This window comes from Aphis gossypii, chromosome 1 (genome assembly GCF_020184175.1).
Source record: "Aphis gossypii isolate Hap1 chromosome 1, ASM2018417v2, whole genome shotgun sequence".
NCBI lineage: Eukaryota > Metazoa > Arthropoda > Insecta > Hemiptera > Aphididae > Aphis > Aphis gossypii.
In genome coordinates, this window is record NC_065530.1 from 62621939 (window position 1) to 62648263 (window position 26325).

General features: G+C 31.2%; 2 protein-coding genes across 5 annotated transcripts in view; one reads left to right on the top strand and one right to left on the bottom strand.

Annotated features, from left to right (window-relative positions):
* Positions 1–26146, top strand: part of LOC114127484 (rho GTPase-activating protein 20-like) — a 221578-nt gene extending 195432 nt beyond the window's left edge. For all 3 annotated transcript variants that reach the window (XM_050210729.1, XM_050210731.1, XM_050210730.1), the window contains 10 exons: positions 2705–2824; positions 5201–5299; positions 5578–5745; positions 5898–6121; positions 20137–20263; positions 21157–21431; positions 22242–22416; positions 23236–23507; positions 23628–23920; positions 24302–26146. In XM_050210729.1, coding sequence (XP_050066686.1) covers positions 2705–2824; positions 5201–5299; positions 5578–5745; positions 5898–6121; positions 20137–20263; positions 21157–21431; positions 22242–22416; positions 23236–23507; positions 23628–23920; positions 24302–25545 — 2997 coding nt within the window. In that variant the 3' untranslated portion in view covers positions 25546–26146. The remainder of the gene's footprint in view (positions 1–2704; positions 2825–5200; positions 5300–5577; positions 5746–5897; positions 6122–20136; positions 20264–21156; positions 21432–22241; positions 22417–23235; positions 23508–23627; positions 23921–24301) is intronic.
* On the bottom strand, positions 11694–14518 carry LOC126555836 (uncharacterized). 2 transcript variants are annotated; one of them, XR_007606962.1, is made up of 3 exons: positions 14226–14518; positions 13569–14170; positions 11694–11991 (listed from the first exon to the last, which is right to left on the bottom strand). XR_007606962.1 is itself a non-coding variant. In XM_050210734.1 (2 exons), the coding sequence occupies exons 1-2, from the start codon at positions 14512–14514 to the stop codon at positions 13806–13808; spliced, it is 654 nt and encodes a 217-aa protein (XP_050066691.1). In that variant the 5' UTR covers positions 14515–14518; the 3' UTR covers positions 13374–13805. The 2 variants fall into 2 exon arrangements, 1 of the variants encoding a protein (XP_050066691.1); XM_050210734.1 differs by lacking the exon at positions 11694–11991 and having other exon boundaries at positions 13374–14170.
* Positions 26147–26325: the final 179 nt, after the last annotated feature.

The window sequence follows — 26325 nt, forward strand, 5'->3', positions numbered from 1 at the left end:
CATGTCGTTTATAAGCAAACTAACAAAATTTTGAAGGTTATTAAAAATATATATCACCATAAATTGTATTGTTCATGGGCGTTCATTTCGCGATATATCTCAATGTGCTAACTGATATCTGTTATCGTGTATTATAAAACGATAAAGCTTAAAAATATATAGATCGGTATAACGAGATCAAGTCTATAGTTACTAATCGCCTGAAAACAAAACGGTGCTTTAAATGGATATAATTTTTTTATTTAATAGTCGTCGGTATGATGAAAGAGGACGAACAAAAATAACAAAGGTGATATTTTTTCAACCCAATCGCTATATTTTCCTCTGAAATACGTTAATTACGATAATTACATGTAGTTTTTCCCGGTGTGTGCTAGGAGGAGGATCGAGGAGGATCACCTTGAAAAATTACTAGAAATTTTGCGGTGTCGATTACGCAAGAAAATATGTTTTAAAAAAATTATATGTTCGTCATACGGGTACAGCTCAAGGGCAAAAATGTATACTCCAAAGGTATACTCTGTGGATTTTGTCATAAATCGTAAATACGAGAAGAAATATAAAGTTCGTCGGCGTTCAGACTGGGTACGGTAAAACGATACCCTCAATGAAGTCGCAATGATGGATAAAAACGATAAAACTTAACCCTTGGGCGAATTTTCATGTTATAATCATTAACTGTTAGGTATAGAACTGTAGACTGTGTTCAATGTGTATATAGGTACGTATATTGTATACGTATAATGATATTATATAGACCCAAATAATGCCCTACCACATTGAAAACGAAAATACCCACGTGTGCGAATATAACAATAATATATTATACATATAGGTAACCTATATATAATGTAATAATAGCGATAAGGCCGTAAATGATTCTATACGTTTAGTTTGTATTAATAATGTAAGTGGTGTGTCGGACGACGGCGATACGCGAAGGTTGGCCCAGGAGGTTAAATGATAATCTTTCGACAGGATGTACCTACACAAAAACTCAGGGACCGTTTGAGTGTCACGTTTCTCGACGCGCCCGCCGTGTCCCAGCAGGAAGCTTGTCGGATGTATCGTGTTACTATATATGTATTTATAAAATATATGTAGGTACACCAAGTATAGTGTTCATTTGTATATTATTCGTACTCTACAGAGGTTAGGTATCTCGCAGATTTCCGAGAACGCTCGTGCGAGAATTCTACAGGTTTTTCGGGTACATAATATTATGTGTGATAGTATCACATGTAGACGATGAGTTCCCGGTGGTGGTGTTTACATACAACGTGCATGCAATATATTATGCCACTAACTCGCAGCAAACCGTTTAAAATCAGTTGAATTTTTATTTTCAATATTTATATGATATCCTATGTATTCGTAAAAACTATCAGTTCTAAATGAATAAACGCGCGCATACAACGAAACTCTTATTATGTTGGAATAGGGTAAATAATGTTAACACAATTCTTTTTAATCACAACCCCGTGGCAGTTAGTTTCTATAATTCTTACTTCAGCATATATGTCGAAAGAAACGGGGTTTTTTATTATCTTAAAAACGTAAAGTTTTAAACTTCTAAGTACTGTTCAGTACATAATTAAAGATTTATTTATTCTAATTTTTCTTTTCAGTACATCACATAACTTCACATTTGCAGAGACCAAATTATAATATTAGTATCTTCATATTGTTTGGGTGATTTGTTTAACGTTAACTTATATTTCCATTACAAATATGTATAGTCTATATATTATAATATGTGTAGTTATACTTACACCGCATAGACTGTATACTTTTATATAGAAGCGTTTGTAATCTTATTATTTATACCGCATGTAGATGTACTTATACATTACCAAAGTACCGACCACGACGTAAATACGTAACTGAATACGGTCTTCTTCAATAATCGAACGATAGTCGTTAACCTGCCAGTACTATACCTATCTACTATAGTGGCAGCATATATTATTTGCGTTACAATACTTATATGGAGGTTGCTATAAAGATTCAAAGTAGACAAACATCGTCCGTTTAATCGAATGAATTGCTTTTTATCGCATTATGTTAAAATTACTCGCGTCCGTTTGTGAATTATACTACTTTATAGGGTGCCTATTCCGATAGATTTATTATGTGTACAAGTGAGAATGGCACACACTCTACAAACACTGCGAACATACTATGATAATATGTGGCTGTATCTACGGAGGATGTATAACAACAGTTCAACGTAAAAATAATAAATTATGAATTGTGATTTATCTACGTCAAAAGAAAAAAATATATTAATAATAGCATTACAATAATAAATAACGTGGACGATATTTAACCTTCGTGAGTAATTACGATAGTTCTTATTTTGCAATATGCAAATGCCCGCACAGTTTATTATATATTAATCTTTCTCCCCACGTGTTTCACCGTTTTCTTTTGCGCCGTTTGACACGTTTCCTATTATCATATAATTTAACATCATCAATGAACAATATACGTATCTATATTATGCTCTACGCACAACAGTGCGATGTGTATATAATAATAATAACAACAATGTTACGGTTCGACGTAGTTCATGGTCGAAATATCATATAGTTGAGATCTCTATGATCACCTAGTTATGTAACTACATAATATAATATATATTAATATAAAATGGTACGAAGGTCACTGTCACTAAATACATTTACGTTTTTGTTCAATGCAGGTACAGAGACTGACTCAATACGAAACGTATTTCCAAAGTTTGTTGGACGAGACCAGACCGGAACATGGAAGAGGCGCCGAATACCACGATCTGTGCATGGCGAACAGCGCCGTCAAACAAGTGAGTTATTATTATTATTATTTTGAGTATTTTTTTTTCCTCTCGTTCTTTTCATTCAACCGCCCTCGTCCGTAGGCGTAATTCCGACTACGTTTTCGTCGAATGTCGTACAACCACCGCCGCCAATGACTCCGCCGCGCTGATAAACAAACTGCATCGGTTATTGTCCACGTCGCACATATAATCCGTATAATATTGTACTCTTATACGTACGGGGGAGACCCACTTTCTTCGGTCCGTTCAGCATGACACAAAGAACCATATCACTTTTCTCTCGCCTACTATATTATAAATAACAATAATAATAATAAAAAAAAAATATGTATATATACATTTTTCGACCGTGTACATAATTGCCGCTCATTGTGCGGACCTTTGAACCGATATAATATACGTGCTCGTTTCTTTGATAAAAACGACCCACTTGTACCTATTTCATTTTTTCGATATCCACCACAATGGGTCTGGCTGTCTTAGCGGTCGAAACGGATCTGCAGCGCACCGCGTATAAAATATAATATATCGTTTATTTCTTAAAATCTCCATTGATGAATAGAAGTGGTGTTCGCTGTAGTATAATGGTACCTACTTTATATAAGTACACGCGTGTATTTATATATTATATATACAGAGCATGTATGTATAACATATATGGTTTCGCCATCGCTCCAATTTAAACAATATAATATAATTAATTATCATTAAAACACCGCCGCGTGCTCGCCAAACTATCGTAGTTGTATACGACTTTATATAGGTGTGAATGACACCGATCGCCGCGGCCAAAACCACACCCAAAACCGATACGATAAATCGCACTAGACTGGCTGCATTTATAATACACTTATGCACACACACACAGATACTACTACTAATAATAATATATAATACGTGTAGTTCCTACGACCTACCTATGTAACGGCTTTGTACGGGGGCTAAATGTGCCAAGGAGAGACACACCGGTGCGCGTACCGGTCCAGTGAAATGGTAGAATGACCATATTGGTCTTGTGCCCCCGCGCATGTTTCACCACTTTGCAATTCATATCTGCGAAGAGGCGTTGAGATTAGATTGCAGCGCGATTATGCTTATAATTTTAATGAATTAGCGATTTTTTAAAAAATTACACTTTTCAAACACTTTTTTGCTCGATTAAAAAACGATTTGTAATCCTATTTTGTGTTTGCCGATACGAGATAGCATGCTTGCGGGTTTATATATTATACTACTTAAACGTTTATTGTATTATGATAATATTATTATATTGTTCACTTTAATATGTGTATATTATTATCTACATAAATGCCGTATAAGGTATTATACTTTTAAAAGTTATACAATACGTTAAACTTGCGCTGACAACTACATTTTTCGTCGACATAAACGCTATCGTTAGTGTAGTAGTTTTATATATAAATACCTACGAAATATTATAATATTTTTTTAATTGAAATATGTTATTCATGTTCCTCCCGATTTATTTTTATCAACACTACGAAATCATCAGGAAAACCGTAAAATATTTTCAATATTATATTACTTGTGTAGTTGTGTTCAACTACGTACAGACTATAAGTCATAATATATACAGCATTACACATAATATAACATAACAAACTCGCGTGCTATTATAATCTTCGTTTATAATATTTATCTTCTTATGTGAAATATCTATGACAAACGGTGTTAGTATCTCACGTATGTGTTTGTTTTACTTATTATTATTTGCATACAATGAATTGCATGCATAAAAAACGTAAAATATCAAATGCGTGTGTTGTTGTAGTAATAAAACTCGAACGTAATTGTGGGCTTGTCGCGACGTGCTCCAATTTCTATTTCTACTTTAAACGAAAATTGTATAAATGTATAATAGCAATATAAATAGGTACCTATGTTTGTTTTAAATGCAACGCGTACGCGGTATGAATGAAAACTTATCAACACAGGTTATTGTAGTTGATATCCTTTTCGGCAATATGCCTGTCGGCTTTTATAGTTAACTTAAAAAATCGTCAAGCGGGCACCCGTACTGTATAATATTATTATTTATTACAGTCTATTAATCGTATCATTTACACTTTTGAATCGCTTTAACAACATTTATGCATCTACATATGAAAGTTTGCTCCTGGCAATATATTATGTACCTATCCATATAGATATACTGCACTATTTAACGCAATCATAACAATTGCGATTGAGCTGCGTTCATTTTAATTTCACTGCTAATTAAATTCGTATTGAATAAAAAAAACCGATGTCATTGTTTACATTATAAATCCAATATCCTGTTTGGAACAAAAATGCAATACAATATATACTGCAAATACATGTAGTTATTTTATTATTTATATTTATATATTTAATTTACAGACTGTAAAACGTATTCACGAACAAAGCGATTTAGAACGAATTCAAGATGTTTTCCCAAACGATTTTCTCAGATTGTACGACAAAGAAGCCCTCACTATGGTAAGTTTAACAATTTATGCAATACCGACGATCTAAACAAGATATTATATTATATATACTTCTTAAAACAATGACACTTTTGTCAACAACTTTCTATTTGCTGTTTAATATTTAAACTAATGACGTTATCAATTTTATAATTGTGTAATGTTTGTATTTGATAAGACATTTTTACTACTGTCATGGATGTATGCATTATTTTACTTAATATTTTTATTTGAATTTTTTTTTTTAGTCTACTTAGATAGATAGTTATAATGTTTTTTTCTGTTGTTTAGAAGATGAAAGGATTAATTCGGAAGAGAGGAGGAACCGGTACAGCAGCTCTACGGAGAGCTCTATCGTCGAAATCTCTGCGATCAGAGTCGCCTCCTTCGACTCCCAACAAAATCCAAAACGATAGCCCGAGGAAGTTCATAATGGAAACTCCCGTCCAATTCGTCAATGTAAATAATAGCAATTATTAAAATATCAAACATAATGATATGTACTATATATTATATTATTTATATACTTATAATATTATAATATATATACACACACACACACACACATGATGTAATACTAAATAATTTTCTTTTAATGTGAATTGGTATAGGGTGTGCACTGTCAGGAACGTCATTTATTTTTATTCAACGACCTCTTGTTGGTGGCCAAAGCGAAATCCGGTAGTAACTTTAAACTTAAGGACAAGGTCAGGATATCGGAGATTTGGCTTAACGAATCACCGGCGGTAATCGATGAAGTTGCTGAAATTCCAAAGTCTTCGGACACGTCTTTCGTCATCGGATGGCCGACCACCAACTATGTGGCAGTGTTTAGGTTAGTACCTATTTTTGTATGCATCATATTATAGCTGATCTCTTCGTCGGGTGTCCACAATTCTTTTACTGTTGTGTTTACTTGGGATGTGGTCCCTCAGCGGGGGACGTACTCAGCTCTTTATCATTAGTGCTAGAGGGTCTTTGAACCGACAACATGGAACAACAGCGGTCCAAAATATATGTAATCTGTTCTCTTTTATAAGCACATCGACATATAATAGTCATAATAATAATAATAATATATGCTCATCACTAGAACTCACTGGGACAAACGGTATTGTATATCGGAAAAGGAGGTTCGCTAACGGTATACATACATAATATACTAAAGTGTATACACTGGTATAGGTTGCCGACATAAACGCAGCTCTTAATTAGACAAAAAAACGGCCTATTGTTATACCCACGGGTATGTATTATTGTATGCCTATAGCTATACGATCATTATACGATGAACAATAATTTTTATTATTAAATTGTGTATGGGTCACGGATGACGTCATAATAAAATATCAAGTACAACTATACATCCATAGTATTACACTATTAGTATATATACTATAGTACATACACGTAAATTATACTTAATACGATGTACATGCGATAGTAAATTCAATAATATGTTACGGTATATAAATTCCATATTAACTATCAATTTAAATATCGTTTTTAACAATATAAAACAGTTGATTGCTGTGTATAGGTATCAGGTATGAGGTCTTAGTTAAAGTTCTATCTCTACACTTCCATCGAACATCATTGGTTATCGTTGGATAGGGATGGAAAGATTTCTATACAATAATTGTTTTACAATAATATACCTCATTGCTATTATAGGTATACCTAATGTAACTACTGTTATAAATATCTGGTTGTTTATCAAGAATAACCTATCCGGCTATCTAACCAAATCAAGAGTTAAAGCAGTTTCGTGTTATTTTCAAATTAAATCGTAAAAAATTAAGTCGTAATTAAGATCTGATTACAAAACAAAATCTAATTTTATTCTTAAAAATTAATTTCCAACAGCGTACCTTAACTCGGCAGAATCAACAACAACAAAATATTAACACATAATAATATTGTATTATCGCTCGTGTCGTTTGCATTTCTTGCGTGTTTTACTTGTTAAGGTCGCGTCCTTGAATATTTGGTCACAATATATAACAATAATGATATATAATTATGTGAAATTTTCACAGGGAACAAGAGTAACTATAGGTATAAGGTATAACTTTGACGAAGGTGTAAGTACATCACTATTACATGTTTTTTTTTTAATTATTCAAAATAATATTAACAGGAAACAAATAAAAATAATTGTTGTAATTATTTTATTGTTTAGAAACTTTCATCGCGTTAATAAACTTTAACATTTTCCAACCGCGCATACTTAAAATATATTTACAAGCATAATTATTTACTATTTATATTATGTGTGTATGAGGTAGATGTAATATTTGTTTTCATAGTTGGGCCGCCGATACATTGATAAGCTTACAGTGTATATTATAGGTACCTATTATATATTCTTATCTCATGCAGTATCATATATTAAAAAAAAAAAAATAATAATAATTTTCTACGACCGTGGGAAATCAATATCGTGTTATGGACGTTGTCGTCGATACGGAACTAAAATTACTGTTTGCTCGAACGAGTTAAAAGCGGTCATTTGTCACTTTAACTCGCCCGAGCTTAACGCGCGTTACGCCGGCCCCCCCACTTCTAAAAATAATTAATATTTTACTATATATAATTAGTACGTAATTTGTATGAATTTGTACGACCATTTTTGAAATTTGTACGCAAATCGTTCTACGAGAAAAATCCATTTTTGAGTTGGGGGGCTGGGGTAACGTTATTCCAGCCCCCCGCAACCGCTTAAACACTGTTTATAGCAACTTTAAGTATACCAATAATTAGTACGTAATTTGTATGAATTTGTACGACCATTTTTGAAATTTGTACGCAAATCGTTCTACGAGAAAAATCCATTTTTGAGTTGGGGGGCTGGGGTAACGTTATTCCAGCCCCCCGCAACCGCTTAAACACTGTTTATAGCAACTTTAAGTATACCAATAATTAGTACGTAATTTGTATGAATTTGTACGACCATTTTTGAAATTTGTACGCAAATCGTTCTACGAGAGAAAAATCCATTTTTGAGTTGGGGGGCTGGGGTAACGTTATTCCAGCCCCCCGCAACCGTTTAAACACTGTTTATAGCAACTTTAAGTATACCAATAATTAGTACGTAATTTGTATGAATTTGTACGACCATTTTTGAAATTTGTACGCAAATCGTTCTACGAGAAAAATCCATTTTTGAGTCGGGGGGCTGGGGTAACGTTATTCCAAAAACAGAATATAAAAAATTTAAATATGCAAATAATTATAAATGTATTCACTTATCAATATGTTTGTAAAATAATTTATAAAATTAATATAATATTATTATAATAATTATAATAATATAATAATATTATAAATAATATAAAAAATTTAAATATGCAAATAATTATAAATGTATTCACTTATCAATATGTTTGTAAAATAATTATAAATTAATATAATATTATTATAATAATATAATAATATTATTAATAATATAAAAAATTTAAATATGCAAATAATTATAAATGTATTCACTTATCAATATGTTTGTAAAATAATTTATAAATTTAGCATCTTGCTAAATAGTAAAAAGACAGTTGTATATAGTTTGATAATATTTTGTCACATCATGTTACCTAGGTATTCACTATTTTTAATTTTTGTATCACTTGTTTTTTTAGATATTTATAACTATGAAACTATGAATTAATTATTGTTGTAATTATTTGTTTTTATTGTCACTATTTTTATGTTTGTTTTTAAATTCTTATTATTTCTCAAAACATGGTTCTTCTGAAAATCATCATTTAACACATTATTTACATTATTTTATATTCAATACTATATATTATTTAGTAATAATGTGCAATTAGATATGAAGGTACTAATATACTATACTTCTTTGATATTACAGTATGAAAGGGAAATTAATATTTCAAAGAAAACACCAAATTTTTAATATGGAAAGGACAGTAGTATGAAAATAATAACTATGTAACAAATATATTTATTATTTACTCTCTTTATTGTAATTATAGACATACTTGATAATATTTATAGTAGGTAGTCAATTTTTTAATATTATTATTTTGGATTAAATAGTGTATAACAATAATTCACACGATACTTTTGTCGTTTCTTTTACCGGTATTGGCTTTTTTTTAAGGTCATCAAATAACTCCCAATTTTTGCCGCATCTTTTTATGTAAGCTGTGTAATGTCCTACTGTATTCCGAAGTAAACTTCTCCCTCTACGAAAATGTATCACTCCTCGTAGTTCATATGATATGGAGTTCATATTTAAAACTTGAGGAATATCACACAGCTTTATATCCATTGTACACCTGCATCATTGCTGTGTTCAATATTTTCACCTAAATAAGTAACAGAAAAATTGTATTAATATGTATCCAAATATTTTAAATGATAATCATACCTTTCCAAAAGATTATTTCAATGAGAATGTGCACTGGCGATATTGTAGGCTCTATAGTTTGCAATCCATTACAGCGTGTTGATTCAGGGCTTTTAGATTGTACACATACCAATTTTTCCGTACGGATGCGATCAATTAGAAATTCTTGTAGTTCCTGTAATTGACCATCTTTTGTTTGGTATGTTATATAACTTACTGATCGTTGATATGGATGGTGTTTTTCACATTCCTTATTTGAACAATTGATTGTCTCAATAACTGAAGGAAACTCAACCAACATTGCTTTTATAACTTCCGCGGCTGTTGTATCACAGATAAGAAGTAAAACATCATTTGTAGGATCTCTAATTTTGGGTTTAATCGATCAGCTATCAATTCAGCTCTTTGTGTATAAGTGTTTGATGAAATTCCATTTTTCAACATTTTTGATATAAATTCTATAAATACTGTATTTTTCTGTAGTAATTCATTAGAAAAAATTGTGCTATCGCAAAATGCCACCATAATCAATGATACTACAGCATCGAATGCACACGTATTGCTTAAAATAATTGCGCCATCAATATTTGTAATTTTAAGGCTTTTTAATTCATCCGCACGAGATCCATTTTTGAGTAAAGGGAGCGTTTTTATATGTTTTCTAGCATTCATATCAAGATGGCGTAAATGTGGGTTAGGAAGAAGATAAGAATTACTCTTAAGCTTTTTTTTTGTTTTCTTATTCCATGTTTCCGTTGCATTATTTTCATTTAGATCGACATTCCTAACTTCTGAACAATTTTTACATATCCGTAAAGTTTCATCTCCTTCGATATGTAAAGAACAACTTGGAATAGCATGAACTGGTGTTTTACACATTGTGCATTTATGAGCACCATTAATTGATGGCAAAGATCCAGCGGAACACAAAGGACACTTGTAAACGTCTTCTTCTATGTCATTGTTATCTGGAATGATATTATCCTGCTCATTTATGAATAGATTATCTGAGTTTTCACTAATGGATCTACATTTTTGTCCAGCTTTTAAAAGTGATGATCCACGAAGTGATTTTATGTGATGTTCAAGAAAGGAATCTATACTCATTGGCAAATCTATGTGATTCATGGTAACATTTTTGAGTTTCTGGAAACTCGATTCAACTGCTGCAGAGCTTGAAGTTTCTTCGCCAAAACCGAATATGGGAACCATAATTGCTGACCACAGTGGCAGTAATTTTGTACATTTTATTATATATGGTATTAAAGAAGGTAAATACATAGGGTTGATTCCTAATCCTTCTTGAACCAGGGACTTACTTTTTTCATATATTTTTTCTGTCCAGGATTTAAATGGATTTTCTTTATTTAAACCTTCAATTTGACGCTCATATTCTTCTTCCAACACTTTGCGAGCATCATTTTCAGACTCAATAAAAGCCATGATTTCATCAAATTTATCTTTAAATGTTACAAATCCAGTTGTCGTAGCTGATATTAGGACATTATAATGTTTTTCACAAGAGGTTTCAAGCCCAGTTTCTTTGTCAATACCATTGGTTTCGTTTATTAAAACAACAAAAAGTGACAATAGGAGAGTGTGTACGTCCTCTAATGTTTGGCTCTTCACTATGAGTCCAATTGTTCGCAATATTAGCTCTCTTATTCTAGGAGGTGCTAATTTTAGTGGTGGCCATTTACTTGCTAATCTGATAAAATGGGCTACGTCAATCCTAATGAAACATTTAGGTACCCAGTGGGAGTTATTAGGGATTTGATCTGTTAATAAATCTCCACATACTTGAATATAGTTTTGCAATGACGAATATTGCGTAAAACATTGAGTAATAGCCGAAAGTAATGCCAAAGACTGATCGCATACTGTCTGTCGAGGTTGTGGGATATTACAACTTAACCATTTCGCTAACCAATTGAAGATGGATACAGTGGTATGCCTTTCAGTTAACATATTGTTAACGTCGTACTTTGCTCGTTACTTCATCATATATATAGCTTCATATAAGAAAATTGATCGGGTCTTTTCTAAATTGAATTTATAAAAGTTTTTTATAATAGAACCTGTAGCATCTACTATTAGTTTTGGATAGGGATTACTACTACAATATTTTCTATACATGTGAATTTGTTCTCCGCTATGATAATGAATAAAAAACGGATGACTCCCCATGTCATGTAAGATGTTTTTATAATCATTTTCCGATTTCATTATAACCAAAGATGTAATTGTATCATTATGTCGTTTTGTAGAAGCAATTTTTCTTGATTTTAATGCTCGTAATGTATTTCCAGAAGGTATAATTGGTGGATCTGGATCTCCTAACGATAACAAAAATATATATAGACGGTATTGAAATACTCGTTGTACAAAAACCAGAATATCAATAGTAGTATGAAACATTAACAATGTACGTTTTTATTTTACATTCCGAGCGGATAGCTACAAAAGTACATAGTATATAGTACAAAAGTTATTTTTTTTGAAATATGAATAAAAACAATTTGGCTCTCCAAAAAATCTTGAAAATTTAATACAAGGTTACTTATGAGTTGTTCTTAGTGTAGTTGAAAAAAATCAAAAATCGTTAGTCACAATTTTTTTTTTATAAGCGTTAATAATTCAAATTATTACGAAATATGCAAAAATCGCGAAAATATGCAAGTTAAAAATTCATAAAATATTTTCTTTTCATACCTATTGTTAAAAAAAAATTCGCTGGGACAAAATACTTGAAAATTTAATAGATGATTCCACATGAGTTGTTCTTACTGTCATTCAAAAATTATAAAAAAACATAGGTACAATTTTTTTTTATTAATGTTTGAAGTGCATTTTTTCGATTAAATCGACAATTGAATAACCGATAAAATCGACAATTCATTAACCGATTAAATCGACCGATTAATTATCATTCGATTAATCGATTTTTTTTAAATAAGTAAAAATTAATCGATTAATTAAAATAATTGAGCAGCCCTAAAGTTTACTATTCAAAAAAATATTAATTCTATTAACTAATTAAACTCAATTCAATTCTATAACATATAAAAACAAATGTAGATTTTGAAAAAAAATAATTTGGGTGTATTATTACTATGTTTATAAATTATCATCATTTATCAGAGAATTTACCTTAGGTACATCAACAATATCAAAACATTCAATTTTAGTTTTGAATGAAAACGGTAAATGTTTTTATCAATAGTGTTTATCAGTTAATAAATATGATAACAAGGAATTAATCCACGTGATAACAACAGTTGTATTTATTATTTTTATTTTTTTACGGCAGAATAATAAGATATACTTTACCCGCTATTACCACTTTGTACACATTTCCCCTATTTATGATTCATAGATTTTCCTTATAATGGAAAATTATTGAGTAGCATCTTATGGTTTTTTTTCTTATAGATTTAAATTAAAAATCAGAAAAATTGGTTATTTTTCGAAAATTTTAAATTAATTAATTCTAAAAAATTCTTAATTCTTAATTCTAAATTTAAAATTATTTAATAAAAAATAATATAATATACATGAAGCACGAGCGTCTACATTCTACAAATTATATATATTATTAAAAAATATTGATTATAACAAAATATATTTCATATTTCAGATCTTTTTGTTATACTCTACAATAATATATCTATATATAATATTATTTACAAATATTTGTGATGCAATTATAAAGCTATGTTATATCAGTCGATTTTTTAATTTACATTTTTCTTATTAATTTTTTTTTTTTTATTATTCAATTGATATTTATATCATAAAAAAAAATATTGAGCAGTTGTACTTATTTTAAGAGAATAAAAGAAAGGTACAGTACTTCAAAAATAATTTTTTAAATAAAATGTGAAGATACAAAAAATGAAATGACAATAATTACCTATATTCATCAGGCGCACTGCTTCATTCTCTCTGTATGTTTCACAGGAAATTTTATCGTCAACTATTGACATCAATGCTTTATCTATAGCAGGGCCTATTAATCGACGTTTTTTTAACTTCCTGTGTTCTAGTTCAAAGTTTCCAGAAAACGTACATTGCATAATAACCCTTGATATGATGAAAATGTATTTAATGAAATAAGTAATTGTTCAATAGAAATATTTAAAATAAAAAACTACCTTGAATTTTCAGATGGTTTGTCTGAAACAATTCCTTTAAAAATTGATCTACATACGGAACATCTACCATCTACAGTTATATAATAATTTCCAAATTCATATACTTTTGCTCTTTTGAACGCTATACAACAAGGTAATTTCGTATGTTCCCAAAAAAATTCTGCTAGTAAAGATGTCCATGATCCTTTCGGAAGAATATAGTAGGATCGAGTACTATTTTTTTTATTCATACGATCATTCATCTTGTAAACTACTTCCTGGGGCTGTATCTGTTTCCATTCGTCGGTTGAAAAAGTAAATGTAAAACATTTAGTTGGTAATTTATTTAGTGTATCATCACTGCTATAATCACTAGATTCATCTGCAATAATATTAATTTTAAAATAAGTGATGTAATTTAAATTTAAAACGCCTACCTATTAAGTTTGAATCATCCCGTTCATTGAAGCTTTCCATATTGACATTTTTCGAAATACTGTGAAAGTCAAATGTTTGCTCTTTTTGAAAACCTAAAGCTGCTTTCACGTTATGACGATCGCGATGCACGAACACATGTATAGCATTCTTACTAACGACGCCATTTAGATAAACACTTATATCGTGCCAAATTTCATTTGATGCCACAACAATTTCTAATGAAACAAAAAAAGCAATATAGATCCAGTTATAAAAAAGCGGGCAAGTGAGTGCCGCTCTGCTGTACATTAGGTGCCGTATGGATCATTAATATATTATAGGAGTGTTAAATTTGAATCCAATGATAGTTATCATTGTATACGAAAAACGATTCTGAACGAAGATGATTTGTCAGCCTAGGATATAATTTCTAGTGGTTGGTGAAAAAGGTGGTTTATGTTTTAATGGCCTGAATACAACAAAATTTAAGTTCTTTTATAATAATTGTAAGCTAAACTTATGAAAAACCTTGTATTAAATTTTCAACTCTTAGCTACTTATACAATAATTTTTATGAAATAAACCTACAAAATAATTTGCAAGTATTCATAGTTTTGACGAATTTTTGTCAATATTTGAACTTAAAATGCTAATAAAAAAAAAAAATTGTTCCTATGTATTCTTATAATTTTTAATCACTATAAGAATAACATATGAGGAACTTTGTATTAAATTTTCAAGTATTTTGATAGGGCCAAAAAAATTTTATCGACACTTCAAAAATATTTTTTCAGAAAAATTGAAAATTTCAGTTGTCTATAAATAACTCAAAAAAAGTCAAAATTTTTTGAAAATTTAACTTTATACAGATACCACTGACATTAACATTTGGTGAAAATTTCAAGTATTTTCAGTGATTAGTTTTTGAATTACAACCATAAAAAAAAATCGATTTGGTCGAAAACTGGTTTTGCGTAAAAATTGCCGTTTTTCCGTCATTTTTTTTTTGTTTTTCTCGATTTTTTTGAAAACTGTTGGAAAATGTTAACTTTTTACCTCTATAATGCACCAAGGATATTCACTTTTACATCGGAAACCACCCCCATAGTTTGAAATTGGAGCATTATTTCGACTAGTTATGCTGTACACAGACACAAAAAAAAAAAAAAAAAAAAAAAAAAAAAAAAAAAAACATACAAAGTCAAAAATCAAAGCACTATTACTATTCCAAAACGTGATGAGACACAAAAATAAAGAATAAAAATAAAAAAAACACACATCATTGTAAAATTAATACATTCATCACTCCGTTCAGAATCTAATAAATATTTATAAAATAATAATAATGGCTCATTCAAAAATATTCATAATCAAAAAATAATGAGTAAAACAAATGTTTTTAATATTTCATAAAAAAATAATAATATTTAAAAAGTTAATAGAAATTATAAGTAGAAATAATTACAATTTTTTATTAATATTATGAATATGCATCAATTTTATGATTTTTTAGATTCGAAACGGAGTGAAGAATAATGTATTAATTTTACAATGATGTATGTTTTTTATTTTGGGTGTGTCATCATGTTGTGGAGTAAAAGTAATAATTTAATTTTTGACTTCAGCACTTCTTTAAATAGGAAAATTCTAGTTAATACTTGTCACAGATATCACACTAAACTCAGAATTAAAAATAAAAAACAATTTTAATTTAATTATTATGGTATAAGAATATTTTTCTAATGCATAAATTCTAAATTAAATTATTTCATAATTTTCTGAATTATATAAGCTTACTAGTATTTCAATTACCTACCTATAGTATACCAGTTAGGTATGTTATTTGTACGAAAGGTATTTAAAAATATTTTGTGCTACAAAATACAAACCTTTCCAATTTAAATACCTATTATTATAATGAATAATTTATAGATTTAAAAGTCTATTTGTATATTATTTTATATTGGATATTTTACAATAGTTTCAGCAAATGCTAACAATTTAAATAGTAAAATACAAACAGGTACACAATTTATGTTAACATACATTTATGATCAGGGCCAGCCGTGAGTGGATTTTGGAAATATTTACCAATTTACCAAAAAAGCAATTAATTATAAAATTACAATGAAAATATTATACTTATATAAAATTTACCTATACCTAAAATAAATTTATTCATGGAATTTTGGGTATTCACAAATTAATAATTTGTCTAATTGATCAAATTTGTAAAGGTTTATTTCTAGCGTTTTCATTAAAAAGTGGATAGTTGGATAGTATAGATACGTAGTTACAGTATCTGCAGATACCTACAGTAAACTTTTTTATTGCGAACGTAAATGTTTCGATTTTATTTATGTATATTAGACAAATTCAAATCAGCTTGAAACTATTCTACTTGACTGTTTTCCAAAGATCTACTACTTATATTATACATCTATACTTGAAAAATAAAAGTAGGTATAAGGTAGGTACTTACCTTTTTTTCCAACGGCATTAGTAGATATTATTTTATCTTTAAATTTTAAAACAGCATCAATAATGACTGATGCTGGAAGAGCTGGTTTTCGACCAGCCATTTGGAGTTAATACAAGCACTCAAAAATAAAAAAAATAATTACAAGTTCGTCAGGTATTCGTTTAAATAAGCACTGGTAATAGTTAAATATTCAATAACAGATTCACTCATAACATGTGACACGGGTTGTTGTACACGTGGTTCTCCCGAATAAAATGGTAAAATCGTTAACAATAATGTACCTAGACGAAATAACATATTATAATTTATATAAATAGCAAATGTATACAGAACTATTACATCTACACATTATTATACCTAATAACCACAATTGAAAAACGCATGCCTGTCAGCTAAATATCGTAATAAACGTTTAAAATTAGAACAAAAATTCAAAACAAATTAAAATCCAGGACTCTTGCCCTGCAACACATAGTCAATTATACAAGTATACCTATGCGTATAAAATAAAATATATTAAATCATCATGAGTATAATATTAATAATACAATAATTTATGCAAGATGTACGGTTCCATTTTAAAATAAAAATATGAATATTACAAATTATCAAATATACAATAAAAACAAATGTTAAAAAAAAATCATATTATAACTAGTTATCATAAATATCTAAAAAACAAAAATACTGAATATCTAGATATCATATATTCTATAGATGTACCGTGTACGGCTCAGCCCAGTCCTACAATTTTTTTAAAGCCCGGTTCAACACGCTGTAATGGATTGCAAACTATAGAGCCTACAATACTAACAGTGAATACATTTATAATTATTTGCATATTTAAATTTTTTATATTATTAATAATATTATTATATTATTATAATTATTAATAATATTATATTAATTTTATAAATTATTTTACAAACATATTGATAAGTGAATACATTTATAATTATTTGCATATTTAAATTTTTTATATTCTGTTTTTGGAATAACGTTACCCCAGCCCCCCGACTCAAAAATGGATTTTTCTCGTAGAACGATTTGCGTACAAATTTCAAAAATGGTCGTACAAATTCATACAAATTACGTACTAATTATTGGTATACTTAAAGTTGCTATAAACAGTGTTTAAACGGTTGCGGGGGGCTGGAATAACGTTACCCCAGCCCCCCAACTCAAAAATGGATTTTTCTCGTAGAACGATTTGCGTACAAATTTCAAAAATGGTCGTACAAATTCATACAAATTACGTACTAATTATTGGTATACTTAAAGTTGCTATAAACAGTGTTTAAGCGGTTGCGGGGGGCTGGAATAACGTTACCCCAGCCCCCCAACTCAAAAATGGATTTTTCTCGTAGAACGATTTGCGTACAAATTTCAAAAATGGTCGTACAAATTCATACAAATTACGTACTAATTATATATAGTAAAATATTAATTATTTTTAGAAGTGGGGGGGCCGGCGTAACGAACGTCCGAGCTTATCGATGGCAATCTACGTTTGCGCAGGAATATTAATAACGGTGTACCTAGTACCCACACATTCACGGCTAGACCGGTTGTCACTAATATTTGGCGATACAAAATTAGGCGGCCGCGTATCATAGTAATACTATATGTTACTGTATGTTAAATTCGTTATAACTTACCTATAGGCTATAACTTATAACTTATAAGTTGTAAGTTTATATAAGAATACGACAAATTAATTTTTCAGACGCATAAAGCGTAAAGTACTGCAACGCAGAGGTCAATAAATGAAATGATCTCGACATATTTTCATACTTCATATTATAAATCATCCATGTATTATATTATATCATATCATATTATAATAGCCCATTACTCAATCTTAATCTGCAGTAATTTAATCAATTTTTCGATTTTATATTATAAATGCGTTAACGTGTTTCTATTAATAATACATTAACATAAGTAGAACGCTTATTAGTTATTACCGTAGTATTTACCTACATAATTAATATATAATTTAATTACTAAATATACCTATATTATATTTTATTAAAATGTTTTTTATAAATTATCGAAACATGATAGCCCCCTCTTATATCGTTATCTATTATTTTCGTTCCGTATATTCACATAATTTTGTTTGCTTAAACAATATTTTATATCAGTATTTATCAAGTTTGAACGCTTAGTGTTCAGAATACGTTCAAAGAAGTTCGACGTGTTTCAATGCATCATTACAATTTTACGGAAAAATATGATAATTAAATCACTTCATCAAACTAATGTATTATACAGGCACAGGATAAAAATTATGTTTAGGTTTATTAAAAAGTGTTTTACTTTATTAAATTTAAATTTAGAGTACAATGAAAAACTTCAAGTTAAACTTTTATTACCTGGTTTGGAAAGTGGTTGGGATAGTAATGGTAGTTTTAAGTATAAAAATCGTTGTGAAGAAAATAATTCGTAAGTACATTTTTGTTTTTTCATTTTTTTTTTCAAAAAAAAAAAAAATAATAATAATATTCAAACAAATAATATAAAGTTGGTACCACCTATTAAATTAATGTCTGCATTTTTCACCACTATAAATAAATTACCTATTACCGATAATATAATAAATGTTATGATTTATGTCGAAAGAATGTACAACTTTTTTTAAAAAAGTAGAATATTTTGATAAAAATATGCATACGCATTAATTTCTATTAAATTTAATTGGTAGTTGAAATAATTTGATACCTACATATTATAATTTATAATCAATTTATTTATTCTTCAGGTAATTAACAAAGTTGTTTTTAAAACATGTTGAATTTTAAAAATCTGATTTTGTATAAATTATTAATTAATAATTTATGTGAAGATTTAAAATGATAAGCTTTTATTTTTTAAACAAAAAAAAAAATAATAATGTTAGATTAAAATAAGCGTGCTACGTGAGTAATTTGGAATGTTTAATTATTTATATTGTCTGCATATTATGAATCTAATCTCTATGCATTTTTATGCTTATATTGAATATTTAAATATAAATAACTGCCATGCCCATAATATGCGGGTTTTTAAAAGAAAATTATATGAGCAATAAAAACATATTTTTAGCGCCAGGCGCCTATGTATAAAATTTCCGGAATGCACGTCGGTATTGCTTATCGAGTTGGGATAAAAAAATAATAAGTATTTCACAGATTATAGGTATACTTTATTATGTGTGTAATTAGAGAATCTTTTCATCAATAGAGTCGGCTTATGAAACCATCAGCTTATAAAGGTACAGAATAAAGTATTATATATGAGTGATACTGTGTATCTATTGGATCGTTGTTGTGTACATGAGTAATATAATTAGCTACCACTTACACGTGTTGTAGAAAGTATATATAGTATAGCGTATTATTCTCGTTGTCTTTAGTACCTAATATAACATGATGATAATTTTGTATTGTTTTATGTATGTTAATTAGCACCCAAGCAACTAGAAACTTATGGTGGTCGAAACTAGCAGAAGAATCGCAAGAAGAAATACGCAAAGATCCTCCGACTACCAACGTCCAAGTGTTTTACCAAGATCTCAACACTGGAATAGAATACGTGAGTGCCTACTTTATATATATATATTATGTATATATACATATAAACACATAAAATAATGTCACATACCCGAGTTTTCGTCCGTGCATATTATGTACATTATTTTACAATAATCGCGGGTCCACATTTTACCTTGTCGTGTTTACAGTAAATATATTTTCAACTTGTACGTAACATGTTATCAATATTATTTAATAGCTATTTAATATATAATAATAATATGCTGTATTGAGTATGAAGAACACGATCCGGCACGGTGTAGTTCACACCCGGACCCGGCTGGTGGTACGTCGTCCAAACGGACGTAACAACATCTTAGTAATCGGTGGTGATTAAATGATTTTGTTATTGGATAAGGGATGTACCTAACTGATTTCTTAACATTGGATTATAGATAGATTAATTAATTAAAAACAATAGGTTAGGTCTAATTATTGTGTTTTTTGTCAATTCATTTCATAAAATACTTCACTTGCGATTATATTTACAACCCACGATGAAATATTGTTAAGGAAACTAAAATAAAATAAAATTTACAAAATATATAAATATCTATATTAACATTTATAACATATTTTTAATTTAACTATTATAAAAATGACGAAATCCTAAAAGTTAGAAGTTTGAACTGTTAATTTAATAATTATTTTATTTGTATAGATGTTTTCTTTTAGCATAAAGCTCGTTGTTTACCTAAGTACAATATTTATCTTTACCAGAGCTTATTGTTTTAACAACTAGAAAAAAGAATTTTTTATCAATATTTGCGAATAAATATTTGTATAGAAAAAATTCCATGTAAATTATATTCTCGCTCCTCCCACATTTGACTGCTCTGCGTGGAATTTTAATATGTATATATATTATATGGGTGTGTGTATATGTGTGTACAGTGCAAGACGTTTGCCATCGGACCTGATGAAAGTGCCAAAGACTGCGTAAAAATTGCATTGGATCACTTGGAGATGAGAGACGTGGACCCCAGTCAGTATCAGCTGTGGGCCAAGACGCCACGTGAAGAGCCGCCGTATCCATTGTTTGGTCACGAGAAACCGTATTCCGTTAAGTTGAGCTGTCTGCGGGACGGACTTAGCGCTGAGGAAGGGTTTGACTTGGACCACTGCAACAACGTGCACGACCCGTTGGCCAGGTGTCATTTCATTTTGAGGTACGATATCACTGATCGAATACTATATAATTATATTAGTTATTATTGTATTACTGCACTACCTGGTACATCTGCTCGACCGCGGCTCATAAAGCCCATCTCCATCATACCATTATCTGTATTTTATTTTAACCTAGACTTATTATTATTTTATTATCGTCGCTGTAAATTAAATAACATGAGGAATCCCTCGATTTTAAAAATAATCAATATACACCGGCTTCACTTATCACTTATTATTTTATAATGTTGCCGACTGCGACAGCACAATGGTTAAGTTGTGGAACAAAGTTCGCTCTCATATGTACGCGCGTGCAGAGTACCTCATACACACGTGTGTGAAATGTGTACAAAATAGTTATTAAAAATTAAAACACAAGTGCATTGTTTTTTTTTCTTTTCGAACAACATAAGTTTTTTCGTATTACATACGGTTTTTATTTATTTATTTTATTTTAATCTCGGTTTAAGTGACAATATTTTTCGCCGTAACTGATGATAAAACATGTTAACGATCTGTACCCATCGCAGGTGAACATATTTGTTTTTTTTTTTCTAATGACTGTGTATTAAGTATACATACCAAAGGCCGATATTGATAAGATGACATTTGTTTACTAACGTTTATTTACCGAATTAATGTCTACCTTATAAAAAATTAAATGCACTACATATCTATAATGATCATATTTGCTGTAATATGTGAAAATAAATAATTGTCGTATTTTTTTGTTCTTCTGACGAACTGAAATACAAAATTATGGTTAAATCAAATTTGTTTTATAATTGTTATGTTTTTTTATTTTTCAGGAGTGTAAAAGCTCAAGAAAACGAAACAAACAAAAAGACGCCGAAAAAGTCTTCTAGTCGTATGAAAATTGGTCAGGTGTTTAAGAAAACTCCAACGAAAGATAATGGAGGCAATTTGTTCGGTGTACCTCTGAATAGAATTTGTGACGGAGAAAACCTTCCTAAGCCAGTAATGGTTAGTAAATATTTACAAACTTACAGTGTTGTGTATATTTTAAACATTAATTGTTCTGAGAATAATAAAGTTCAAATTGATTGTTGCTTCATTGGATTGTTGATGAAACGTTAAAAATACAATAAGAAAAATTGAACACATATAATAGTACATCTTAATATACAATATTAATTGTTACATTCTAGTAATTTTTATTTAAAATATGTTTAATTTTATCATAAAATCGAATAAAATTATTATTATACTTATATATTATGTTTCGTGGCTGGAAATTGTATAAAATTATATTTTTCTTGATTTATTTAAACAATTACGTTAAAAGATTATTTTTGATTTTTGAGTATCATACTCGTAAGGTAGTTACTTTCACTGCGTAAATATTTTAATTTTTAACTATCAAATCTTAATTGTTTTATTTTTTCATTTGATATTTAATAATACAATGCAATATAATATAATTATTTTACTAAATTAATAGTATCAGTAAATAAAGATAAACAATAAAACTATTTTTATCAAATGTTGAAATGTAATAAACAGATTAATTTAAATTTTAAACTGGTTGTAAGAGCCGTAAAATAATATTATATTTTAAGCTGATGAATTATTATTATTATTATTAGTTCGAGATAAATATCAATTTAATTCCTTCAATGTATTATACAACCGTCACCGTGTGTATATTAGTATATTTTAAATATTAAAATATTTCTAAAGTACAAGTGTTTAATAATTATCAAGTAACGTTATATTACACCTAAATTATAAATTATAACCAATCGGTATAATATAATTAATTTTTTTTTTTTTAATTCACAGGGCATGTTACACCAAATATTCTCCAAAGGACCATTTACTCAGGGTATTTTTAGAAAGTCTGCAAACGCCCGTTTAGTTCGCGAGCTCCGCGAGAAAATGGACGTTTGTGAGGACGTTTGTCTAGAGAACGTTCCTGTGCTGGTTACCGCGGCCCTGTTCAAAGACATGTTGCGCTCGTTGCCCGACCCTTTATTGTGCACCAACCTGTTCCCGAAATGGCGATCAGCTCTGGACTGTTCCAACCTGCCCACGAAACTTTTTAGAATCAAAACGTGAGTGTATTACATTGATTTAACGGCACTTTATGTGATGGCGATGCCGGCCGTCGCCTTGTAATAATATCGACTGGATCGGAATAATTTATAATGTTTTAATTTTTCTCTCCCCTACAGGATTATCGATCAGTTGCCCAAACCCAATTATCATCTGCTGTGCCACTTCCTGTGCGTACTCTACCACATATCTCGGCGATCCACGCACAACCTCATGTCGGCCGCCAACCTGGGCGTGTGCGTTGGGCCGTCCCTGTTGTGGTCCGATTCGCCGGCCATGTGTCCGACCGAAGACTTGCGTACCGTACCCGCACTGGTCGAGATACTCATCACCCACTGCGAGTTGCTGTGCGGTCCACACGTGCCGAACCTCTTAGGTGACCCACGGGATTCCGGCACCGAAGAATCTGACTGTAAGTGTGCCGCATATATGTCTATAACTAATGAACTCGGGAGTCACTTTAGGGGCGTGTATTTGACCCATTTATTTAAATAATTTATGCTCTCTTACACGTCTACATATTATTCTTTCTAATTGTACCCTATTTAAATATAATCTTGACATCGTATTTTTTTTTTGAGCTTCTAAAAGCCAAAATCGAAATATAAACTAAATATTTTTAAGACCATTATGATTGTTTATCAGTTGTTATTATTGAAAAAAAAAATTTTAAAAAATCAAGTATTTTATTATATTATATTATATATTATAATTAAAATAATAATTATATTATATTATTATAATTATATTATTTATATTTTAATATAAGTTTGTATTGTGTTTTGTTTTACAGCCATGAGACGGGATGACAGTTCTATTGATAGTCTGGAAGTGAGCCCGCCGCCCAGGAAGGATCAGATATCGTTGAGCCGGGATTCCGGACTGACGATGTCTGACTCGCAGCTGTACACGCCCGACGAGGAGGAGAGCGGTTCGACCAGCTCGAGCGGATACGACCCGGCGTTTGACCAGGCGCATTCGGCCAAAACAGCCGTGTCCGCCACCGCCGTGCCGTCGATGCCGGGCGAGTACGTGCGCGTCTACCCGGGTTGGGAGGAGCGGAAAAACGCCAACTTCCAGCGGCAAGCCTGGTTCCGGCAGCGATCCAAGCGTCTGACGGCCGCGGCCAGCAAGGAGGCGGTCCGTCGAAGCGCTTCCGAAGAGTCCGTGTTGGACGGAAACGTACCTCCGCCCACGCCGCCACGTCGCAGCAAACCCGTCGTCCAAACGTCCGGCAGCAACAACGTCAACAACAATAATAACAACCGGATATCCCTGCCGCCGCAACAGGACCAATACCGAAAAATGACTGCGGCCGACTACTACGACGTGGTGGTCAAGTCGGAAGTGGTGGTCGATTCGCTGCACCCGAACAACTACAACACGGAACTGACCATCAAACCCGTACTGCAGCAGCCGGCGGCGGCGTACCGCAACAACAAGGACGAGTCGCCGCAGTCGGCCTCGCCCGTGGTCGTCGCCCGTAGGTCGGCCGAGCTGGTGGACCGCAGGCGATATCTTCAGCAACAGCAGCAACCGCACCCGCAGCAACAGCAACAGTTGACGGCGGCGACCTCGGTCACCGCCACCGCTACCACCACCGTCTCTTCGGCCAACGCCTCGGCCACGTCCGCGGCCACCGCTACTCCGGCGGACAACTGTTGCGACGAAAACGAAGAGGACTCGAGCACGCTGTCCGACGAAGACTGTACGCCGCACGTGTCCCGGAGCAACAGCCGAGGCAACGAGGTGGCCACCGACTCGCTCAAGCTCAGGCAACACCAGCCGCTCCAGGCGCCGGCTGCGCACGCCGACGGCACCGTCAGGCTCCGCGGCCGGTTGAAGCGCAAGGAGGAGAAGGCCGCCGTGGCCGCGGCCAGGTCCAGGTCGTTGCCGCCGCCTCCGCCGTACCGTCCGCCGCCGCCGGCCAACCGCCGGGCGCCCATCACCTCGTATTACCTGGGCGAATGCAGTCAAGCGCAACAGCAGCGATTCGTCGTCACCCGAACGTACGCGGACGAGGAGTCTTACGTCTGATGAGACGTATGTACGCGTGTTCTCGGCCCTCCCCCCCCTTTTTTTTTTAAAATTGATATTCGATTGATATATGTATATTATAATATTTTATGTACGTCTCGAGTGCAGACGTCTCCGCCACCCCTCTCCAGTGTTGCAGTATTTGTTGGCCAATGCGATTTGTATATATTATTATTATTATTATTATTAATTATTATTTTTATTTTTATTATTATTATATATACACTTGACAATATAAAAGTATAGAACTACTTAAGTTACCTGTCAACTTGAAAACAAAGATGGGCGCATGGATGCTATTGCTGTTTTTTTTTTTTTTACAATAAAATGTTCCTGATCGATATACATTATTATTATTATTATATTTTAAGTCCATACGAGCTTGAGTATTTTTTTTTTCATTGTCCAGTACTGAAAGTACATTATTTTTAATTTCTTTTTTTTATAATATATATTATACATTATACATATGATAACTGAAATGTTTTCAAAATGCTCATTGAAATGATCAAATAATCTAATGTTAAGAATTTCACAAGTACAAATATCATCGTATCCAGACACCAAATACCAGTGTCGACAAACTATGATAACATATTATGTTAATGCCTTCAAAATGTCAACATTAAACATTCTATACTTATTACTATGTTTAAGTAGATTATAATAACATTCTGAAGCACTGTGATTTAAGTTATGTACAGTACCGTATTATTATATAAAGTTATAATTTATATTTCGATTTAATAATTTATCTTATCTCATAAGACTAAAAAAAAA

Bases quoted from the DNA above. Each gene is read 5' to 3' on its own strand.
- LOC126555836 (XM_050210734.1), bottom strand. From the start codon at position 14,514: ATGTACAGCAGAGCGGCACTCACTTGCCCGCTTTTTTATAACTGGATC. The intron at 14,171-14,225 runs GTAGGCGTTTTA...ATATTATTGCAG, and splicing joins GGATGATTCAAACTTAATAG to ATGAATCTAGTGATTATAGC.